Here is a 22,907-nt window from a genome sequence, read left to right as displayed (position 1 = left end):
CTGTGTTTGTGCTGCCATCTCCCCCCCAGCCTAGTGAGATATTATATATCATTTGAAAAGATCCTTCTGGATGAACGACAACATACAATTTAATTATTCTACCGCTATCAAGTGATGCTAACAAAACAAAAGAACAGTGCTGAATATATTTTCCAAATTCACTATATTCACAGAGCAAACAAACACAAATGGAAACACAGCAGCAAATTATAGCATTTGCAAAAACAATATTAAAATATAAGTGAATACAGAAAAAATATTTTAATTAACGAAACAAATCAAATGGAAAAGATTCCTCAAATAAAGCTTTAAAAGTGAGTCTCTGTGTGACTGCCATGACTAATTATGCATCTATGTAATGTGTGTTCAATTTGGGCTTATTTAAATAGCAGAAATGCTCATTAGCTGCAGTATATCTGTGAAGCTTCAATAAACAGTTTAATGGTTTTTATGTTTAACCAATTTGGTAAGTTCCTATAATTTTAGCTTTAGTAGCTCATTAATGCTATTTTTGATATCCATCTTACAGAATTCCTTTAAAGTGAATAGTAGAGTTACTTCTGAAAAATACAAATATACAGTAACTTTCTTAATCTGAAATGTATAACTACAGCTGTTGCATGCACTAACTGATTAACTGCTGACACTGCCCAGTCTAAATGCCCAGCAAATAAAGAAAGGCAGAATCATGCTTCCAACATCCTCTACCCCACTAGTGTCCTGAACAGGATTAAAAAATGGTTTGACTGGATAAAGCTAGGTCCAGCTATGGTGGGAGAGGGTCCTGCTGCAGGCTGCTACTGCCTTTGTTTTCTGTCACTAGCAAGCAGAAGTGTCTGATGTGTATCAACTCAAAGAGAAGAATTTCTGCCCTAAGTAAACAGGGCTTTAGAAATCATCATGAAGCCACTTTTTGATATTGGGAATGGGTAATGATTTCAGAGCATGGCATTGCTGCACCCAAGCTCATTCAGTAAACCTATTTGTAGAGAAAAATCCTATTCCAAATGACTCAGCAGGAAAACTCCTATCTATTTGAATAGGAATCTTTTGAACATACATAATTTTCAGTTTTAAATAACAATTTTTTTACAACTCTAGTGCCTCAAAGCCTGTTGGTGGAAGGCAGATGCTGTGCTAGCAGGCAGATGCCAGGGCATTCCCAGCTGGGGTAGCACAGCCTCCCCTCCGCCCTTTACTCTTCCATTAGATAGCCAAGGCTTCAGTGCTCTGAGGGCAAAGTTACCCAGCTGTCTGAGCAGGCTCTATGAAGAAACTCAACAGTCCCCCCAAGTTCCAGGACTCCTGGTTTCTGTGCCATTTGGAGTTCTATATTTGATCAAAGGAAAACGAAAATCTTTTTCACTTATGAGATCAGAGCTCTGAAAACTTTTTTTCCCTTGTTCCCTAGCAAATACTTCTCAAACTGTAGACATAAAAATTAACTATAAGTAGGTTAAATTATAAAATTATAAACAACTTAGGAAAAGTTATCTTTACTTTATGTTGAACTGTTCTAGGGAAGCAGTAAGTTTGCTGCTGCAGTTTCCAAGAAAGATGACAGCTGTACTAAAAGTAAAATCAAAATATCTGAAAGTTGTGACTGATTCCTGGAATTATGAAATAAAGTTTTGCCCTTCAGTCAACGATGCAATAGCTAGCTACTACCAAAATTTTCATAAAACATATTTTGGTTCACAAATAACTTACTACTTCGGGGATTTTTTTACAAAGGTGGTACTTGGATTTTGCTTGGATATTTTTTCATTTCTCTTTTTTGCTGTTCCAAGAAAATAAAACAGACATTATCATGCTAAGATTCAGTGTTCTGGTTACATGTGAATTCTTCCTCTTTAATGCCGCCCACTAAACAGAGTGTCAAACTAAAGTTAGGTTGCCAGTCCCCTATCCTGGCTTAGTCCTTTGCTCTGCACTGAATTTTGTAGCACATATTCAGCACTATTTTCCATACTTTCTCCATTGTTCTCACTGGACATTCAAGAAAATAAATCCGAACAAAGGCATTTGTTACAAAATCTTGCAGTCCTAAAGTATTGTTCCCTTCGCTTATCGGAAGGATTAGAAAAGGGTTATTCAGAGTTCAGGCTTTAAAACCAATGGGACTGATGTTAACTAGGATGTAGAGGCTGGACACAGTATGAGGGAGCACACAGAATTGCAAGTGTACGTGTTGAGTAGTTGCAATTAGGAATGATGACAGAAGATACTTCAGCAATTCACTAGCACATTGTAAGCCTCAAAAATAACAAAATAAGCAAAAAAAGCAGTAACCAAAGAAAAAGTACAAAATTTCTCTCACAGCTCTTTCTTCTGTGGGTCAATTACGATGGCTTGAAGGCTCTGGTAAGCTGTGCAGTTAAAATAAAGCAGCCTGTACTTGCAAAAAAATTTTTTTTCAAGAAGAAGCAAAACATTTTTCTTACTCCATCTGCAGTAGTTGGATTAGAACAATGGTTTTTTACTGGTTTTAGTAAAATGGTAACCTTCTTAAAACAGTCTAGAAGGCAACTCCCCTGTTTCATCTATGAGCAACTCCAGGAGCATAAAATCAAACTAGGAGTCAATTTTTTAAAGTAAGTGATGCATTTATATGATTCTCAATGGGAGGATGAATACCCACTAGAAATGCTGCTTAAAAACACCATCAACCATTTTATTTTAACAAAACATAAAAGACTAAGTACCTATTGTGAACACATGGAATCTCAGTTGCAAATTTAATAGTTACCAGGCAAGAATAGGAAACATCTTGTTGAGGATAATAGACCAGAAAAAACTTTCTAACCTATGAGCTATTTCTGCTCAGTCACCCACACACTTATGGCTTCTTACAAAACTTTCCAACATGAGCATCAAGGCTGCCCTGAACACTTTGTTGAACTGGGGCTAAGTCTAATTTTAATCTCTCTGGTTTTGACAGTATTTTCTTTATTCTTTTATCAGTAGAACCAGGTTTTATAGGATATAACCAGCTATCTTAGCCCATACCAATACTGCATTTGCAGTTCCCTGAGGTGCCATACGAATTAGGTCAATTGATAGAGCTCTTTGTATGAGCAGCAATTAACATGTTTATTCAACCTGCACCTGAGTCACCCAGTCACAGGATAATTGAGACCAGAAGGGCCCTCTGGAGGTTACCTATTCCATTCCCTTCAAAGTTAGATCAAGTTCCAAGTCAAATCAGTTTGCTCATGGCATTGAGCCATGAGCATTGACAGTTTTGAGTACCTCAAGTATTTTTATCTCTCTCTATTGATGGGGAATACCTGAATATTTTCATCTCTTGAATACAGAACTGTTACTAAATGAATTGTACCTCATTTAGAAAAACCAATCAACCACAAAAACAAAAAACCACAACAAGACACTAAGATGATGTTTTGGTGGGGTTTTTTTTAATTTTTAATTTAGTTTTGTTATGTACACTGAAGTAGTCTGGAGTTTTGGTTGTAATCGAGCTCAATAGTGAAAAGCAAATTTGACTTTCATTAAGACAGCCTAAAAAAAAGACTTAAAAGCAACTGAAATGGTATGCTCAAAATAAGCACTTTGTGCACTCAAGTCTTAGTTTCTTTTCACTTTTACAACATCCAACACAAATGACTTGCATTTTTCCTGTTTATTGATTGCTTTTCTAACAGCAGTTTCACCCAAAATACAGCATGAAACTGAGGTGTTTTGCTCACCCCCAAAGTAAATTACTCTATTCTCTCATGATCAGCTCACTGCATGACTGTTCCCCTCCCATTTTATGTTCCTATTTAAAAACCTCTCAACAATTAATTTAGACTGTGAATGTGCCCTAGGAAATACAAGACTGGCACAGTACTATAGCACAGTACTTACTGGCTGCTTAGCACAGTAAATTCAATCTTTTAATTGAGATAATTTTTAACGTGGGAGAAAACAGAATCATTCCTGTATTGTGGGGTCTATGAATCACAACAAAATATATTGACTGAATAGGTTAATATTGATTTACCACATGAGATTCTAGAAACCCTTCCAAAAAATCTAAACACAGAGTTTTAAAAGCAAAATTACCACCAGAACCAACAAAATTTGCCAAAATTCTCAGTTAATCAACACCGTCATGAGAGTAGTTAATGAATCTCTTTAAAAAAGCCCTTAAAACCTTTTCTTCCTGCACCCTGGAGGTTAGACTGAGCTTTGAAATATGACCCACACAAATGACAATCTTTCCACAGCAATACATCTCCAAGAGGAATGGGAGTGAGTCTGTTCTCTCCTGTGCCCTGTAGAGCAGGAGGCAGCAGCAGCAGGCCAGCAGGCAGCCCTGAGGAGTGAGCTGGGAGCAGTCACTGTCTAGAAACAGCCTAGGATGCCAAAAACTGCTCCAAAGCATTAGCAGCACACACAAGATAGGACTGCTCCTGGTGCTCACTTCACATGTTCCTCAAAATACCAGGCTGATCCTTTTTACTGTAGGAGAAGGTTTAGACTCTTCTCATGGTTGCAGGATGGTTTACCATTCTATACAACTGGATGTGGAGCAGGGAGTGCATCATTCAGGTTTAGAGCCTGCTTACATCACTTAGGATTTACCATTTTACTTGATTTCAAAGATTCACAAAAGTACATCATACTAAGAAATTCTGAATATCAAATTTTCTGGTCTTGTGCAATCTGAGGCACTTGCCAAGTCCTCTGTCAGAGCATTTATACCCAAAGGACCATGAAAACATGCCATGGGTTAATTAGCTGGCATGACCATGCCCTGGAGAGGCAGGCATATTGTTCACCAAGGCTTTCAGAATTTGCTAGCCTAGATGACCATCTCCAAGCCAAAGACCTTCTAATTCTATCAGTGTGTCTTCTTCTGAGTCAGTGTTTTTATTCTGAGGCACATTCAATGTATGTGCCTGAACTTCTAAAATCTAACCTAGTGTCAGAAGAGAACAATCTAAACACTGCTCAGTTCCCATGTTGACTATATTCATGTTCATCTCTCTGCTAAATGGAGACAATTCATCCAATCTCTGAAATGTCATCAATGTTCCAATTTCTGCATCTTTAATACAGAATGAAGTAATTGCTAATTTTTAAGACTAAACCTTGTAAAGTGCAACTAAGAAATATTGTGTAAGAGAGAAGTCTCAGTTCTCTTGTATATGCACAAGAAATAACTAATACCCAGACCAGCTGAACCAGAATAATGAATGTTTCAATGCCTGTTTAATTTGCAAAGTTAAAAAAAAGATATTTCAGAGATCAGATCAGTTCAGCTTAAAGATATAACATAATGAGTTTCTCTAGAGTTAATTAATGAGACCAGAAGAAATTCCCAAGAGTTTCTTTGAGATCCCACTTGCACTGAGAAGAAAAATATATGCTGAGGAACTGTACTTCAATGCTGAGTTCCAGCTCTATACAGCAATTTGCAGAGAACTGCTTAGTTACCAGACCTCTGAGTCTTTTTCTAAAAGGTCTTCCTAGGACAAACAGTTTGAAGGACAAACTCCTGTAAGAGGACCAGCAGTCACAAGCTAAGTAATCTCCAAAAGACCCATCTGACAAAACTGTTAAGGGACAGGACATGCAGCTAAAAGAGCAATCTGTATTTGCATTGGTCAGGGTTACCTTTATCATCGCTCAGAACGGAGCCAAAGGCACTGATCACCACGTTGGCTTTCAGACGAACAACCTGATCCTCATCCTCTCTCCAGCTTCCATCGCTGTCCTGCTCCGTTCGAACAAATTCCATAGCAACAATTTGTCCACCTTTAAGAACAACTTTCCGAGGAGAGAGGAAAGGCAGAAATTCACACTTCTCCTCTTTTGCAAGTTCCATCTGTAGAGTAGAAGCAATAAAATATATAACTTTAACATGCTGCATTTTCAGGGAAAAAAGCCCCAAACAAACCAACCAGGAAATATTTTTTGACTCAAGATGTTACCATGGATTCTACTATAGCAGAAATCAGCCTTGTCCAGTATGCAGAGAGTCATCTTACAGTCAGCTTCAGAGCCTCTCATGCTATCACATCAAGCAGTGGCAGTAAGTAAACTTTCAAGGCAAATATTTCTCAAATATTTTCTTATTTCTCCAATATATTTTTTTAATTTTTCTGTTACTTTGAATATGTTTAACTTTTTTTAGGGCAAAAGATTTCTCTTACATTAATATCTGTGTCTTTTAAGAAGTGGCCTAGTATTAACTTAGTCCATGCCCTGATTTATGTTTACTATGATTTTAAGATTTTATTAAAGGCTTACTACCGTGTACAATCAACAGTTTTCTGAGTGACAATCCAGACTTAAGGATCTTCTGAATCTCTGCTGTGGTAAAACTGTTAAAGTCAATAATCTTCAGAATTTGACTGTCTCTATCTACACAACTTTTTTGAACATGTAATATCCCATCTGACATGATTTTATCATGGCCATTACTAAATGAAGCTACTTTTATTTTACTGTTTTCAAGACCCACTGCACGATTGGATGAGTAAAAATATTGACAACTTTTAGAAATTTACCCAGGCTTCTATGAAAGATTTTGGTTCAGATTATAGTAAGAATCTGAATAGCACATGAGTCTGTGCAATGGCTTGGTAATCTCGTGGTGTCTAGAACTCTTGACTGAAGTGCAACAGAAGTAAATCATGCACCAAGAAACCCTCTATTACTTCCTTTGCAGCTCCATTTCCCTTCTGGAAGATCTAAGATGCCCACATTCTTGAACCAGACGACCAAACTACCATAAATCTCATTATAAAGATGCATTAGATGGTGTGCTATTCTCAAGTATATAAAAGTGTAATGCACCAAATAAATAAAAACAGAAAAAGACCACCAAAATAAGAAAAAAATCTGAAAAAACTCCTGTAGTACATATAAATTGAGGAAGCAGAATAATTTCAAAATGTGCAGATGATCTAATAAATGCCAAACTACAAAGCCAAACTAAAACCAAATGGATTGGAATGCTGAAATATGTGATGAATAACATTGCTTCACTATCATTGGCAGTGATTCAAAGCCAAAATCACTGTAAGTAATTTTCTCACCAGAAAGAAAGGAAAGGTAAGAAAGAAAGAAAGCCTTCTATAGGCTCATAAGGCAATGTCAGAATCACTGAGATTCCTTAAACAACAGCTAGAAGGTATCATTATAGGATCTAACCATGATCTGAAGAGCTACCTACAATACTCTAATGGCTGTTTGATTCCAACATTGAAAATTTTAGTTCATTTCCTAACTTATAAGAAATTCTAACCCCGTTTGCAAATACATCTCTCTGCCTTGTCAGGAAACAAATACAACAGTGGAAAATTATTTAAACACAGAGTATACAAAGTGAGCCTCAGATCTTTAATAGACATTAACACATTTTAAGAGCATTTTTATAACCAAAACCTTTAGCAGATGTTTGCTAAGTACCTATAGCATGCTTTCAGGTCACATAGAAGTACCTAATATGCCTTCTCAGAAATGCTGCTATTCAATTTTACCTCTTCTGGGACAGCCCTGATATGAGTGAATCCCTTCCTGAAGACCACAAAGACGCGACGAGCTCCGCAGCGCAGAGCAGATGTTGCACAGTCAAAAGCAGTGTCTCCTGCCCCGAGTACAATCACAGTTCCATGGATTGGTGGCAATGGAGAGTGACAGGCACACATCCCTGAAAGATAAAAGGAAAACCCCATTTTCAAGTAGAGAAGCCATTTCTGCATGACAGCTCAAAAGGTACTTGTACTCAAAGCAGTGTAAAATTGCATCTTACAGTTTCCAAGCATGGAGTGTCACTATCAAATTATTCTGCGCTACTGAAAGACAGTTTCATTCCCCCTTTTAAGATATGCCCATATACATAATTTCATAGTCAGTACTCTAAACAGCTGCATCTTCCTATTGAGAAAGAATTCAAATGACAACATGTTTGTAGGATTGTGGGTCGTGTCAGATTGAAACTAGAATTGTGAGATCTTTTTATTCAAAAAGTAAGTTTCTCTCTCATCAGATTCATCATCCTCCCAGCTAAAAAAAAAAAACCAAAAAACAAAAACAAAACCAATCCAAAACAACAACAACGGGACAAAACAACAACAACAAAAAAGATGACCAGTTGTTGTTAGTTATAGTTTTGTGTAATAGTATACCAACATCAGTCCCCTCAGATTTCTATAAAGCACTGACACTGTTCTGGTGGTGACATGATTCTCTGAGGCTATTCATCAGCTGAACATGAAGGAAAAGAATATTTTAACAGCAATTCCTAGTTCTTCTACTGGAAGAAAATGCTTAATCTACAGTCGTTTTCTATAAATCATTTGTAAAAAGTTACATGGAGAAAATGACAACATTATGTGTTTATCATCTACAGCTTGTATTTAATGATTCAATTAAACAAGAAATAGTTAAGTAAAACTGAACTGTGCCTGTTCCCTGGATGAGACTGTACTTTATCACATGTTTAAGTACAACTAAGTGTTGATTAGGCAAATGGTTACAACTTGGAAAATATTGACATAAATCATACAAAGCTATATTCTTACCGAGTCCAGGACAGTTCCAGTCAGGAGGCACTAAGCTGGCCATTTACTTACTGTAAGTAAGTATCCTACAAGTATCCTACTGTAGCAGATTTTCATATGTAATTGTGGAACACAAGCATTACTGAAGTAAACAATCCTTTTCATTTAGACATACAAGCAGAGTGAGACATTCCCCCGCTCACCCATGAATGTGGCATCACATTGGCTATTTATTTAACAGGATTCTTAGTCTGAAATTCTCTCTAAAAACTTTTCTCATTTATTTTTAGTGAACTTAATACTCCATACAAATTGACCAGTGGAAAAAGCACAAGTGAAGCAGGGGGCTGGCAGCTCAGAGTGCCATTAGAGTGTGAGTGTAGACGGGATCAGTCAGAGCAGCCTGCTTTGCTCCTGGGAACACACTCCTGAGGTAAATTCACAGCTATGTATTTGCAAGAGGAAACCCTTTTGGAGGAAAGTGTATTAACAAGTGGCATTCAGAATTAATAAGCAGGCAGAATATATATTTTACCATGAATAAGTCTATTATGTCTATTATTTAGATAACTGTCACAGTGAAAAAAGGAGGATAGAGTAGGATGTAGTACGTGTATATTTTATTTTATAATTCCATGCCTTAAAGAGCAAAAGGTGCTATAGCTACAGACAGACACTAGGAGAATTAAGTAAAAGAGACCATGTTAATTAACAGACAACACCAAAGACCTATCTATTACTGTCAATCAGAAAAGGTTAGTTCTTCCAAGTTCATCCTTTTTCCCATTGTAGACTTAATATAAAGAAATCATATTATCATATTTGCTAGCTTATCAAGAGAGTTACTTTGCAATATTTTGAAATATCTGGATCACAGTATATAGATCCTCCTGCAGGCAGGTGACTTACAGTACACAACTGCTACATATCTTCTCAGAATTCTACAAAGTATTTTTAGTCAAATTGTTTCAAGAGAGTTTTGTTTTGCAGAATTTACTTTTCCTTTGTTAATCTACGAATGTGCTGCACTGCATATTCTCAATCTGTTTTAATTTTAAACATCTCTGTCTTCAAAAAGAAAACCCAAAAGTTCACCCTTTTCTCCCAAATCATTTAAGATTATTCTGAGCTTAAGAATACAGACAGAAATAAGCATTTGATAAAAACAGCTAGGAGATGGGACAGATGGGATGCAGAATTTCACTTCTGAAATTTTGCATCAAATGGGGTAATAAATGTTACTCTTATAAGCAGAATAATCTGCCATAGACTATATATTTCTCAAAATTGTTTAAGAAAAGTCCACTAAATAATCCTATATGATGCTAAAAATCAGTTTGTAGATAAAACAAGTTATATTAAGTCATATGTAAAATACCACATTCTGTCCCAAGTAAAAAAAAAAAAAAAACAAAAACTGTACACTGATTTCTTTTTTGTCTGGGGAATCTAGACCATGAAAAAATGTGGCATAGAAATCACATATTTGGGGCTTATGAGTTCATATTCAGGGACACTGAAAGCATCTGTACTCCTTAGGGAGCAAATGCAGCTATGTCTGAGCTCAAAGAAAGATGTGAAACCATACAACAAGACTTCATTTGGTGCCTATGAACTGAGCACTTTCTTATTAACTCCTGTCATAATCCTGGTGTCCTGAGTCTTAGACTGTAAGTTCATTGGGTAAAGAACTAGTGCTGATCTAAATGTGTCTATAAAGCCTGCAGCACATGACTCGGGATCAAGTAAAAGAATCTATCAGCAATCTGCAAATCAGCTGCTTATATAAGTTAGAAACACCTTTTTTAATATCAGATTTTTTCAATCCATCTTACATATACCATTTTTATCATGATACTTCATACAAAGGAGAAGCTTGTGTCATCTTTAGACTATAATTCAAACTAACAAATATAACTTATTAGGGGAAATTATTTGCCATAAATTTAGTTTACATGATTATTCAGTTTATAATCTCTGGATCTAACTTTCCTGACCATGCTCCTGAGGTCGCTACTCACCAAGAGAAAATCCTGTCCCAGACATATTCAGTGGAAGGTACTTTGTAACTGGATGTGCTGCTTTGTAGCCCAACAGTTTGATATAACAATAACTGCTAATGACTTATTGAATGTGATTACAACAAGAACACAGTACCACACACCTGGTTTACTTGCCATTGCTACCAAAGGTAAGAAGTCTTTAGATGTGTAGAATCCTTGATTCATTTTCAGCCCTTGGAATATACTCTCTCTGTTTGGTTCTGGCAAACCTGAAATAGACATTTTATGGCACATAAGAATTACACAGAAAATTTTAGTGACCAACATATATTTTGAATTATATGCATGTTCTCAAAAACATCATCCATACAAGCACTTTCACAAACCCTTAGATGTTTCCAAAATAATATTGCAAATGATCACATTTGTAGTCTGCAGCTTACATAACTGGTGATTGTTTAATAGTACAGGCACTTGAAAATCAGGTTCCTTGACGATGTGTGTACTTGTATAACTCATAATAAAACAAATGCAGGGGAAGGGATTAGAGAGAACAGGGTGCAAAAGTAGATAATACAAATGAGGCAATAACAAACAGCTCAACTGATGAGGGCAGGAGGGCAAATGGCAGTGTTGTAGGTCTGATCTGTATTTGTATGCCATAATTTTTGCCATTCTTGATTATTTTCTCAAAACCTTGAAGTCCTGATTGGCTGACATTTATTCCTAGTTATCAAAACCACACATTTAGACAGAATCCATAGGATACAGGCAAGGATTTACCACACAACTACTAATAGCAACAAATACCTTTCAGTTAAAAGAAAGCAACAAAAAGCATCTTCCAATCACCAAAGAACATCATCTCATTTTGGTGTGAATGGTTGGACAGTGCCAAAGCCTAGCATGGCTGACACACCAGTTAAGCATTTTATTCATGGAAATGCAATCAGGGTATTTTCAACGCGCTCAACTTACACGTTTACATCTAAAACGCCATAATATTATCAAAAGTATGCTAATTGATGATTACATACTGAAACGGAGTAAATGTCAACAATTTTTGTAAGAAAACATACTGGCACTGAGGCATCCTGAGCAAGCAGGAAGAACAGGAGCATACAAAGCAATCTGTGTTCCCTCCATCCTCAGGCATGGGTGGCAGCAGACTAATATTACTCCTCTTTGAGACACACTGGTCTGGAAAACCCTAACAACACAATTTTAGCATCTACAATAATGCAGAATTGCACGTTGAGGAGCAATTTTCCAAATAGGGAAGGCTAGGGGTCTTTTTCTATTAATTAAGCAACAAAAATCCGTCTCATTACAACATAGGACCAGAACTACCTAATGAGAAAACTCAGTACTTTTTCATGAGTTACCTATATGAAGTTTTTTGAACTTTTAGAACTCTGAATGTAGTTACTATATTACTAGAAAAATAAAATACATTTTTAGATTTATTAGTTTCAGTGAAGCAAAACAAAATAAAACTCTCAGTGAATTCAAAATGCTTACAAGCCAAAAAGCAAATTTAAAAAATCCTGAAATTTGATCTCTATTTCTAAAGAAAAATCATGACTCAGTTGCTGAACACCCAACTCTGAAACCAACACTGATCTATAGTTGGATATTGAGAAAAATAAGGTTAAAAAAATAATAGCACATCCTGAACTTCAAGACCTTTGGATGCTGTACTTTCTGGGTAGACTGGAATTTCAGATACTGAATAATGAATAATGGATATCTTAAGAGGCTGCCAGAAATACTCAGTACTATTGAAAGTACAATATGTAAAATGCATTAAAGAAACTATTTTTAAAAGGGCATCGATTTTTCTCTATGTATTTATTGCAAAATCATCTATGGCAAGAAGAGCACCTCAGAAAAAGCTCTCAGTGACTGCCTGCAGGCAGAGGACAGAGTAATGCAACCATTCCTATTGAGATATCCATAAACCAACTCAGAGGTCTCAGTTTACTCTTGGGAGAAACACTCTTGTCATTAGTGGGATGTGCAGCCTGCATTAAAAATAATTTCCTTTCCACCTAATATGTACCTCCATTCAAACTCAAAGAGAAACTCTCAAAATATTTTTTCCCACTTATTTTTTGCTGCTTTTATCATCTCCTAATGAAAACTATTCGGTCTCTAACAGCATCAGTATTTTAGCTGCCATAGGCTGAATAAAGAGTATAATAAAGGAAGTGTTGCAATGTTCTTTGTCTAGGTTCATCACTAGTCTTTTCAGATTCATCACTGAAATAAAAGGAGTTGGATTAAGAGTGCATTGGGTTCAATAATGTTTAGCCTGGCTGATATGACCAAACAACTGCCAAAGAGGTAGTCAATATACGTGGCATTATCTGCTATTTATTTTACTATTTTCATTTTGCTGAAAACTCCCTGAAAAACAGTTTTGTGATATTTACACTTTAAGGAAATGCAGGGGATTTCTTCTTTTATACTTATAAACACTTAGCACAGATTGAAGCTCTTTGCTAAGCACCTGCTGGAAATTGTGTTGTGCTAGATTCTGATGCATCTCTTTTCCTGTTCAGTATTTGCTATTCTAATGACTGCATTTACTTTTGTTAAAATAGAGAGATTTAGTACTTCTTCAAGCCACAAGGCAAGCTAAGAAAGAGACAGACTGAGGCAGACAGAGAAAGAGATCAAGAACAGATAAGATTCACTTTAGAGACACCATTTCATAATAAACATTCACCCCACAGAAGTATGCTTTACAGAGAGATCAAATATTGATAAATAGCCAACAGCCTCTTGGGAGAGAGAATATTCAACAAAAAATAGCTGTAGAGGAAAAATGCAATTTTGAGCAAATGGTTTTAGAGAAGAAATAAAATTTAAAAAAATCCAGTCACCTATGAAAGCCACAATTTAGGTCAAAACAATGAACCAAGAGAAACACTCTTTGAAGATAAATCAGAGAGATCCTTTAGACAAAGGTAATTCACACACTAGTACAAAATAGCCAAGAGCCACCCAACAAAAAATGCTTAGAAAAATATAAGGTCTTTTCCCTAGCTTCTAGGCTGAAGCCAAATAAGTCAGTTCTCTGTTCTCCAAATCCACTTGCAAGCCATCTAAAATGATTTTTTTATTTATTATTTGCTATTGCGTGTTCTGAAGAAATCTGTCACTATCCCACATCTTCCATCATTAAATAATCTGTATCAATATCTAGTGATAACAATTATTTCCTTCCCCTGCACTGAAGAACAGCTCTTTTGAAGGGCAAGCAAGAGGAGGCAGATTAGAAAGGCAGCTCCCCTGGTGGAGCTTGGATGGGCTCTGCACACCTGCTACAAGCAGAGGGCTGTGCTGAGCCCCCCATCTTCTGCAGCCACAGCCCTGGGCTTCCTGAAGCCTCAGCTGCTGTGCTTGCTGGTGCCAGGGAGGCTTCTGAAGGAACTGATATCCAAACCAGGCAATGAAGCCTCATGGGCTGTGGAAAACTGCATTTACTAAGAATAGAGAAAGTAGAAACATTGTGAAAATAACAGCTTGTATGACAGATCTAGTTCAGCTTTGCAAAATCTAACCTAGACAGTCCCAATCTGGGTCAGGTGCAGCACAGAAAGCAATTCATCTTGATTCCTGATCCTCTGGTTTGCTGTGCTCTGCCTTCCATCTCCAGATGCTCCAGCTATCCCTTAGCAGGCATCACTACTCTCTTTGTTTCTTTCCTTCATTTGAACCCCACAACTCCTTCTCCAGTTTGCAATTCCCCAGCACCAAAGCCTCTCCCATCTATGACATACCATATACTTTCCAAAGTCCTTAACCACTACAATAGTGGCTTTGGAAAACACAATCTTATCTTCCCCTTTTTATATCCTTTATATAGACATATAAATATCTATACGTACATATGTATTAACAAAAACATCATCTGCCTCCTGTTAAGATCTTGTACTTTCTGTTCTCACAATACTGATGCATATACATTTTCTTCATGCACAGTCTCAAATCCATTGTTTTCCCTTTAAAGAAAATTTAGATACAATTCCCTAGTCCAGTTGAGATATGAATTGCTAAATGATTAGAGTAAATTTGTCAGATGTACAAGGCAATGTACCAGAGGGATGCATAGACAATGTAAGGGATTGGCTTGCAGAGCAGGGCACCAAGTCCACTCAGCTGCTGCACCAAATAAATCCAGGCATGTCAACACATCAATCAGCTAAGTCTGCTACTACTCTAATATGAGCCTGATCTGGAAAGGGAAACTAAAGCAAGTACAGGCACTGCATATCTACCTCCTGTTTTGATCAAATCCCCTCTCCCCAGCAACAGCTATGCTTCTGAGCCTGAACTTACTCATTGGACTACTTAAATCTGATATGGTTGGCCAAATCTGCAGTTTCAAATGAACTTCTCAACCCATCTTAATAACTGACAGACAAAATAAGCTCTCATCCTTGATAAGGGTTAAATACAGTTTTCACTGGGAGTTGACTAAAAACAGTCAGACAAAAAAACTCCAGACAAAAAGACAAAATGGAGCTGAAGGTGAAGGGTAAATATACAGGAGCCGTCAGGGACAAAACTAACTAGAACATTTTTTTTTCTCTTTTTCCTCACATCAAACACTGAAAAGGTTTTTTGCCTTTATTTTTAATTGTGATAATACTGAATTTTGCAGGTGAATGCAATCCGTATTTGAAAATACCAAGAGCTACTTTTTAAAAGTGAAGACACTTCCTTAGTACAATTTTTATATTGAGTCTTTCAAATTTGTTTTGAAATTACATTGCATACATAAATTTATCCAAATTCAATAAAAAAGAAACAAAATGTGATTCACTGGCTATGCACATTCCTTTTTCTAACTTTTAAAACAAGGAAGCCAAACATCAAACCACATTCACAAATTTATGGATTATTTTTTAAATTTTCTCTTGCCTTACATCTGGAGTTAGAATGTTAGAGGGCAAGGACATCTTTCCACCTTTTTAACATCTCCATGTTTCAGAGTTAAACCAGATTTTTTTTTAAATCACATTTACAAGGAAGACTCCTCTTCTGTCCTTCACAGCCTCTATTACAGGAAATCCTAAGATTGGGTGGAAAGCCTTTAACTGTTAGATTTTACTGAGAATGAGGAGAAAAATCCGTGAATTCCACACAAAACTGGAGAGAAGAACCATGGGATTGATTTTCTGCATATCTGCTCTGGGGGCAATGCAAATCTTCTGAAATAACATCTGAGAGACCGAGCCCAGACAAGCTGAGCCCAGCCTGTTACTCAGCAGGAGAAGCTTGAGCACAGTCTGGCAAGGAGGCAGCACAGATCCTGCAGCAGCAGTTCTGCACCTCTGGCCAGGAGAAGGCTGTGCCCCTTCATGTGTCCTGGGGAAAGGAGCCATGGAAGGCTGATAACCAGAGACTGAGGTGAATTTTATACAGGAAATGACAGATACATTTTTTTTGTTAACCAAGTTTTTTTTATATTGTTCTTTAAATTTTCTTTAAAAGGATATGCTAAAGTAGTACAGAGCTACAGCAATTTCCCTCTGAAGGTAATTCTAAATCCACCATTTGTCTTCTGGAAGAGTTCTTTTGAATTAACAGAAAAGCACCACTTTGTCCCATGTCCCTGCCTTTTTACACACTGAGCGTTCCAACTTGCTCCTTGTGAGCCCATACAAAGATATTTCAGATGTAGCAGATCTGATGACATTTCACACTTGCCCAGAGACTTGCAGCTACAGGTACCATATGGTTAGACTGTGACTACAAAGGTACATGGCACACTGTAAAATCCAAGCACATAAGCACTACTTTAATAATTCTGAATGCTCTGATCTTCTTGAACAAGTCTCCTTTGTGGGCTGGGGAACTGGAGATCAAAATCTATATATTTAAAGCAGTCTTATTTAATGTCACACAATCTGGGATACGTATAAATTGGACCATGATTTTTAAATATGTTATTTTCTTGAATGATAACACTGAAACTGTAAACTTTCATAACTGTCAAATGTATAGTTTTACCTAGACATGACAGAAACTACTGGTATGCAGTGGGATATTCACTATGTATTTGTTTCTAAGCCATCACATTCACCCACAGCCATACTGATCACATTGCTCTCCACGGGTCAATACCGCACAATTTAGAAATTATCTATATTGAAATGCATAATCCAAATACAGTGTGCCCCAGAGCTGATTATACTAAATATACCAGTACAACTCATGCTATGAGATGCACCATAAATGGAAAGACAACCATTGGTATCTAGAGAGTAACTTTCTTAACATATTTAAAGGCTTGGTATGGGTATCTAGACTTACAGAAAAGTTGCAAATACTCTGCAAGCGCTCAGCTTTTCTCAAGGTCAGTCCATTAGTGATTAGCACTTCAGTAAATACTTTTGAGGCTTGTATTTGTAAAGAATCTCTCTCATTTTGCTGGACATTTTTTATATGGGGACAGCTTTGTTACTTCCTGTTGTGACTTTCAATAGAGTATGTTTTCTAGGTGGTTGATTTTTTTTTGTTTGATACGTATGTTGATGGAGATAAGTGTTTTAATTACTTTTTTAATGTCTATTCTTTTGTATTTTCTCCCTCCCTCCCTTTATTTCCTGCTGTTGAGATTACTGCCTCATCTCCACAGCAGGTGGCTTCTTTAAATTTGTTTTCTCTGTAAGCCTGGTAGATTAATTTTGCAATATAACTGCTCCTTTTCTGTAGTTTTTATTAATGATTTATTTTCTTTGGAAAATGTATGCTTCCAAGGTTTTTAGCAGTTATTCCCTAACAATGGCTAAAGGCCTCATTCATAGAAAATTAGAAGCAAAGGGAAAAAAGTAAAAGAACTACACTAGGGTTAGCCTTCTCTTAGCCTCAAGTTAGAATGAGCAGTGTGTACAGCATATGTGAAAACACCTTTCACATCTACCAGCATGAGCCATACACAATTGCTGCAGTGCATTCTAAATTGAACAGCTATATCCATACCATGGCTTTTAAAAACATCTGAATAAGCAGCTGAACCTGGAAGCAATGCAGTCTGTAGGTCTCACACCTTACTTTGTGGCTAAATTAGACACATGACAAGTATCTGAACTCTTGCAAATGGTAAAGAAATAATTTTATTTAGCACTAAATTTGTTCTTATAATCCAATTTGTCTTTGAGTACCGATTTTCTAAGCCCAATTTAGAGGTAGCCAAAATTCACCTGAGCTAGACATCAGAAAGTGCAGATGGGAACGACAGGCAGAGTTCAGAATCAGTCCATGTGAGTGATGGAAATTAGGATTATGACAACTCAGTCAGTGTTGTCTGCCTGAGCATGGAATAGAAACCAGCCTTGTGGTCTGCCCTCACCACATCTAGTGATCCCATGATCACATCTGGCTGACATCTATAATACTATAATACTGGCCAAAGTGCCCAAAGATGAACCATAACTCATCAGCCTCATCAGATATAGACTCCACCCCTCATCAGATTTTTTTGTAATCAGTCCAGCCTTACTCAAGGCTTTAGTCTACCCTCTACAGCCTACCTCTAGTCTTAATTGCTGTTTTTAATTTTATTATGGTTAATTTATGGGACCTGTGCTTTGAATTTTAATAGGGCAACACTCAAGTATGACTAAAATATTGTATTTTAATGAAAAACATCAGTGTTTCAAGATGATAAAACAAAGATCAGGAGAAATGATGTAATATTTTTTCAAATCTCAATATCTGGCTGTGCATATATAAGCACCAAGAAGATTTTGAACTCAACATTTTGAGCCCTAATACTCTAAAAGCACTCTTTTAAAATGCATACCTCAGAACTGAACCATACAGTATCACTAAGTGTTTTTAAAACATAATTCTGTACAGGACACACTAGAATTGTACTAGATTGTACAAACATATACAGATTTCTAAAAAAGAAACAGATGGTAATTCTGCCCTTTCTTCTGTGTTTGGAAGCTGATACTTAATGTTCCTCATATCTGAAGTTGAGAATTTTAGGAAGTTAGCTGGTAGCCCTGGTGAATGAGCTTGCTGAAATGTGAAGATCACTATGAAGCAAACCTCATCACAGGGAAGGATGAATGCAGACGTCTGCTTACCTTCCCTCTGGTTCTGTTCTGCCTGGTGTTGTTTATTGCAGGACTTAAAGCACTGAAACAGTTTGCTATGAATCTTGATTTGTAGAACATAAGAGTTCTGTAAATTGTAATACAGAGTAACTGAAGAAACATCTGCTGTAAAAAATAAAGTGGAATATTGCTGCAAACCTTTCTTAAGTCATCTGGGCAACATTTATTATACTGGCGACAAATTTGAAAAGGTCACTAGCGAAAATGCATTTAGCAGTCTGAGTCCAATCCATCTCTACCACAAGAATGTATCATTCCACCCAGGAGCAGAGCTTGCTCCAGTCTGCTTACAATAGAGCTAAACTGGATTTTAGTCCTGACTGGAATTTGGTCACTTCCCATCATGGACTTGAGCTCTCATTTTTCAGGAGCATTCTTGAACCAGGAAGGCTGAAGTTTAAGATCTGACATGCTGATGTTGTCAGCTCCTTTCCCTCTTTCTTCTACATGTTTGTTCCTAGCAGTAACGTCCCAAAGGAAAGACAGGGGAGCTGTGCTTCCTCCTGACACCAGCTGGGTAATATTTGCCAGTGTGACACACTGCACCACTCCAGAGGAACAGAAACTGTCCCAGTGCTTACTCGTGTTCAGCAAACAGTACTGAGTGGCCCCAAAGCAAGATCCCCTCCTCAGGGACTGCCCATCAGTAACTTAAAGGACACCAAAACATCTATCATCTCAGAAACCATATGCTACAGTAAAATGATTTTTATCCAGCACAGAAAATCAAAATACGTGGAAGTGAAAGCAAAATAAACTGGATTGTGAGACTGAGAGCAACAGACTCCTAAAAGAAAGCAGAAAATACTACCATACCCATTTGCAATGGAAATAATATCTTTCCCAAGCAGACTCATTATAACTTAACTGTCTAATATGCCCTGTTTATAAGGAGCCATGCTGGTATATTGAAATAATCTAAGCAAATGAAAATTTATAAAGGGAAAATCAAATGTTAACATAGAAAAGATCTCTTCGTATTAATTTTTCATTTAAAAACATGGAAAAAAATCTTGAAAAGTTGGATCAATAGAGGCTACATAAAATAAATACACAGGGAATGGATGAAATGAGAGCAAAACTGATGATAAACATTCACAAAGAAAAAACCACAAATACTTAGTTGGCATCACGAAGAAAAATAAATACTAAGCCTCTACACTATCACAAAGCAACAGCTGAAAAAAACCATCAATGGCAGCAAATTCATCCCGTAGAAACATGAGGAGTAATTAAGTCATTAATATTCTGGAATAACACCTTTGTCAGACCTCAGGCACTGTACAGCAAGGAAGTTGCAATGAGGTATACTGAGTCAACATCAACTTATACTACCTAAAATCAACCTGTTATATTCCTAATATAACCTATTATATTAGGAATATAATAGCCAATAGGTGATATTTGTGTTGCAATTCTAAACACTGATTTTTATAATATTGTTTTTATAATATTGTTTCCTAAATTTGATGGAAGAGGAAGAATCATAGAAATATCTACACAGAAATATCTACAGCTTTGCACCCTGTATAACTTGCTCTATATGAAATATTTGTAAAAACTTGTTCCTTTAAGAAGTAAATCCCACATGCTAAGTAATATTTGCAAAATACAAATTTCAGGTCATTCCTATTTTTAAAGCATTACAAGGATTCATCTTTTTTTTTCATATGTAGAAGTCATCAGTGTAATTCAGCAAGGTCTGCCAAAAAAAAAGCTAATAAGTAATTAGCACTCTATGTGAAATTTCAATATAGGAAACAATTTCTAGGAAACAATTTTTTTTCCCCAGTTCTTTGTTAATGTATTATATTGTCTCATCTAAATCTTAGCATATTTTTATTTTAAAACATATATTTATATACTGGTTTTGTCCACATGAAAGAACAAAAAGATACTCTAAAATGTATTTAGTAACTACTACTGTATCATTTGCCTACTCTGCATTTTTAATCACTTCAGGTAAACCATCTCTACATATATTTTAAAGTGATTCCTTAAAAAGACTTCTAAACATTATTCATTATCCTGCAGCACAGATCTACAACTGAAAACCTATCATCAGTACATTCTGATGAAAAGGTAATAATTAAATCTCTTTTTTCCCTTTTTCTACAGCACAATATTTGACCTACGATAAAAAACCCATCCAATCAAATTTCCATTTATTATTTCTACCTGAAGGGCTTTTCCAGCTCACACAAACATAAGTCTCCATTTGTCAGGTTTAAACTGTACCTGTCCCAGATGCTATGAGAATTCATAGCTCTTGTCCCTTAAAAATTACCAAATAGCATCATGCAGCATAACCTCCCTGCAGCCTCCCCTGACCCTTGCAATCAATAATATTCGTAACCTGTATGTGCACAGTTAAGGAGTACAGGAGCCCTGCACTGTGCCAGTTAACCACATTGAGCTGTGATACTCAAATCTGCTCCCTTGTGTCTGCTGTGATCAATTTTAATCTCTGAACCAAGAATAAAAGAACGCAGCCCCTTGTTTCCAAATTCATCTGAAACGGATGTTATAGATTTGTAGGTCTGCACAGGAGCTGTGGATTTAATACAACCAGCAGCTGAAGGAAAAAACACATCTAAGCTATCATTCATTCTCATTACCCTCAGTGTATTTTGGATCTTCAGAAGCAATGGGAAACACAGGAAAATGCACATGTACTGACCCAAGGAAAGCTGAATTTGTTAAAATAACATCAGGTAACTGTTATTTGCTAGAGCTTTATCCATTACTGCCAGGTAAGGTAGAGGTCAGTTTCTCCATTATGATTACTTTGCTTAAAGGTTTAGTAATAGGCTGCCAATATTCATTTCTTCTGGAAATGTGTCATATACAGTAAATTAAGCAGAAATTCCCTAGAAATAATAAAGCCTAGCTCTGCTCAGTTAAAAAGAAACAATTATTATGGAAAAAAAGAATAAATCACGTTTCTGATGGTATTTGTTCTCTCACCTCCAAACTAATTTAATTTAAAAGCTGGCAAATTTGCCAGCCAATTAGCCTAATTAGACAACGGCATCTGAATGTAGAACAGGAAGAGAGCAACTTTAGAAACCTACTCCAGTAGAAAAAGTGCTTTTTGAATCTGTCACACTACCAGAATTCATGTTTCCACAGTTCTCGTAACTGCATATTTGGCTATATTGGCTCCTCATCAGCAGCTCCAGTGCCATGAATCATCTATCAAAACATTTGAGAAGATTTTCTTACTCATTTCTTTAAAGCAACATTCTGAAGAGACACTTTCAACATGATTAGGCTTCAGTGTTCACTATGAATTATGAAAAAAAGCACACAGAGTTTTATAATTGCAGGTGAATAATAAGTACATGTCATCAGAGGCTTTATCTTCTCAGATTGCCACACACTGTCAGTACAGAATACTCTGCAACAAATATGACAATCTCATAACATGCTGGAGGGTCAATAAGCATTCTCACTCAGGTCATTTACCCCCTACACATCAATGTCCTTATTAAGCACATATTTATCTGCCTTTCCTTTTAAAAGCAGCTGTAGCAAGGAGTTTCATGAAAACATTCTGTTAAACTGATACTCTCCTACACAGGTAGATCAGCTCAGAAACATTACAGCTACTGCATAGCTATCCCTTCAAAGTTTTCCATACTGGAAGTAACTAAGCAAGTTCATGCTTTGATCAAGTCCTGTTCTGAGTAAGGGTAAATGACAGAAAGATTAAAAAACGTTTAGACAATTCATGAGTTCTATTAACTGAATCTGAATTCCTTTCTCAAAAACAGCATATGTGGCATTTCATATAAAATTTCACTTAAAGACAGAGTGTCTTTATTAACTCATTATGCTATTTTCATCAAGTGCCTGCATTTTCCGTGGGCATTTTCCACACTGATGACAGGGCACTAAATCTGAGACTTTGTGTCAAAAAGACAGTGTAGTTGAACCTCCAATACTTTAAGGCTACTATCTAGAAAACAGACAGAGAAATGGTGGTGCACATCTCCAGATGCCTCCTCGATGCCCAGCAGTCAGGAAGATGAAGTGAAACACAGTCACTGGAGATCATGGGTCACGTACTTGGCTTGTAGGTGCAGATAGCTGCACAAACATTCACAGAAGCTTCCTCCTCCTGTTAAACTTATTCTTTTGGTGGGGAAGTAAAACAATCAAAATGGGAAAGTTGTACTTTTTTTAAGGAAAAATTTTTTTTGTGATAAAGCATCAGTGAGGTAGGACTGTATGTCTCTTTT

General features: G+C 36.6%; 1 protein-coding gene across 10 annotated transcripts in view; it reads right to left on the bottom strand.

Annotated features, from left to right (window-relative positions):
• Window positions 1–22,907, bottom strand: part of DPYD (dihydropyrimidine dehydrogenase) — a 331,540-nt gene that overhangs the window by 167,093 nt on the left and 141,540 nt on the right. For all 10 annotated transcript variants that reach the window (XR_011680584.1, XR_011680586.1, XR_011680585.1 and 7 more), the window contains exons 9-11: window positions 10,684–10,791; window positions 7,497–7,666; window positions 5,626–5,836 (exon numbers count right to left, since the gene is read on the bottom strand). Coding sequence is in view for 4 of the 10 variants with exons in the window: in XM_071436195.1 (XP_071292296.1) it covers window positions 5,626–5,836; window positions 7,497–7,666; window positions 10,684–10,791 (489 nt within the window). In the remaining 6 variants the exon portion in view is untranslated. The remainder of the gene's footprint in view (window positions 1–5,625; window positions 5,837–7,496; window positions 7,667–10,683; window positions 10,792–22,907) is intronic.

Source organism: Agelaius tricolor, unplaced genomic scaffold, assembly GCF_023055355.1.
Source record: "Agelaius tricolor isolate 1412-34295 unplaced genomic scaffold, bAgeTri1.0.p SCAF_11, whole genome shotgun sequence".
NCBI lineage: Eukaryota > Metazoa > Chordata > Aves > Passeriformes > Icteridae > Agelaius > Agelaius tricolor.
The sequence above is the reverse complement of the archived record's forward strand: the minus strand, read 5'-3'. Positions and strand labels throughout refer to the sequence as shown.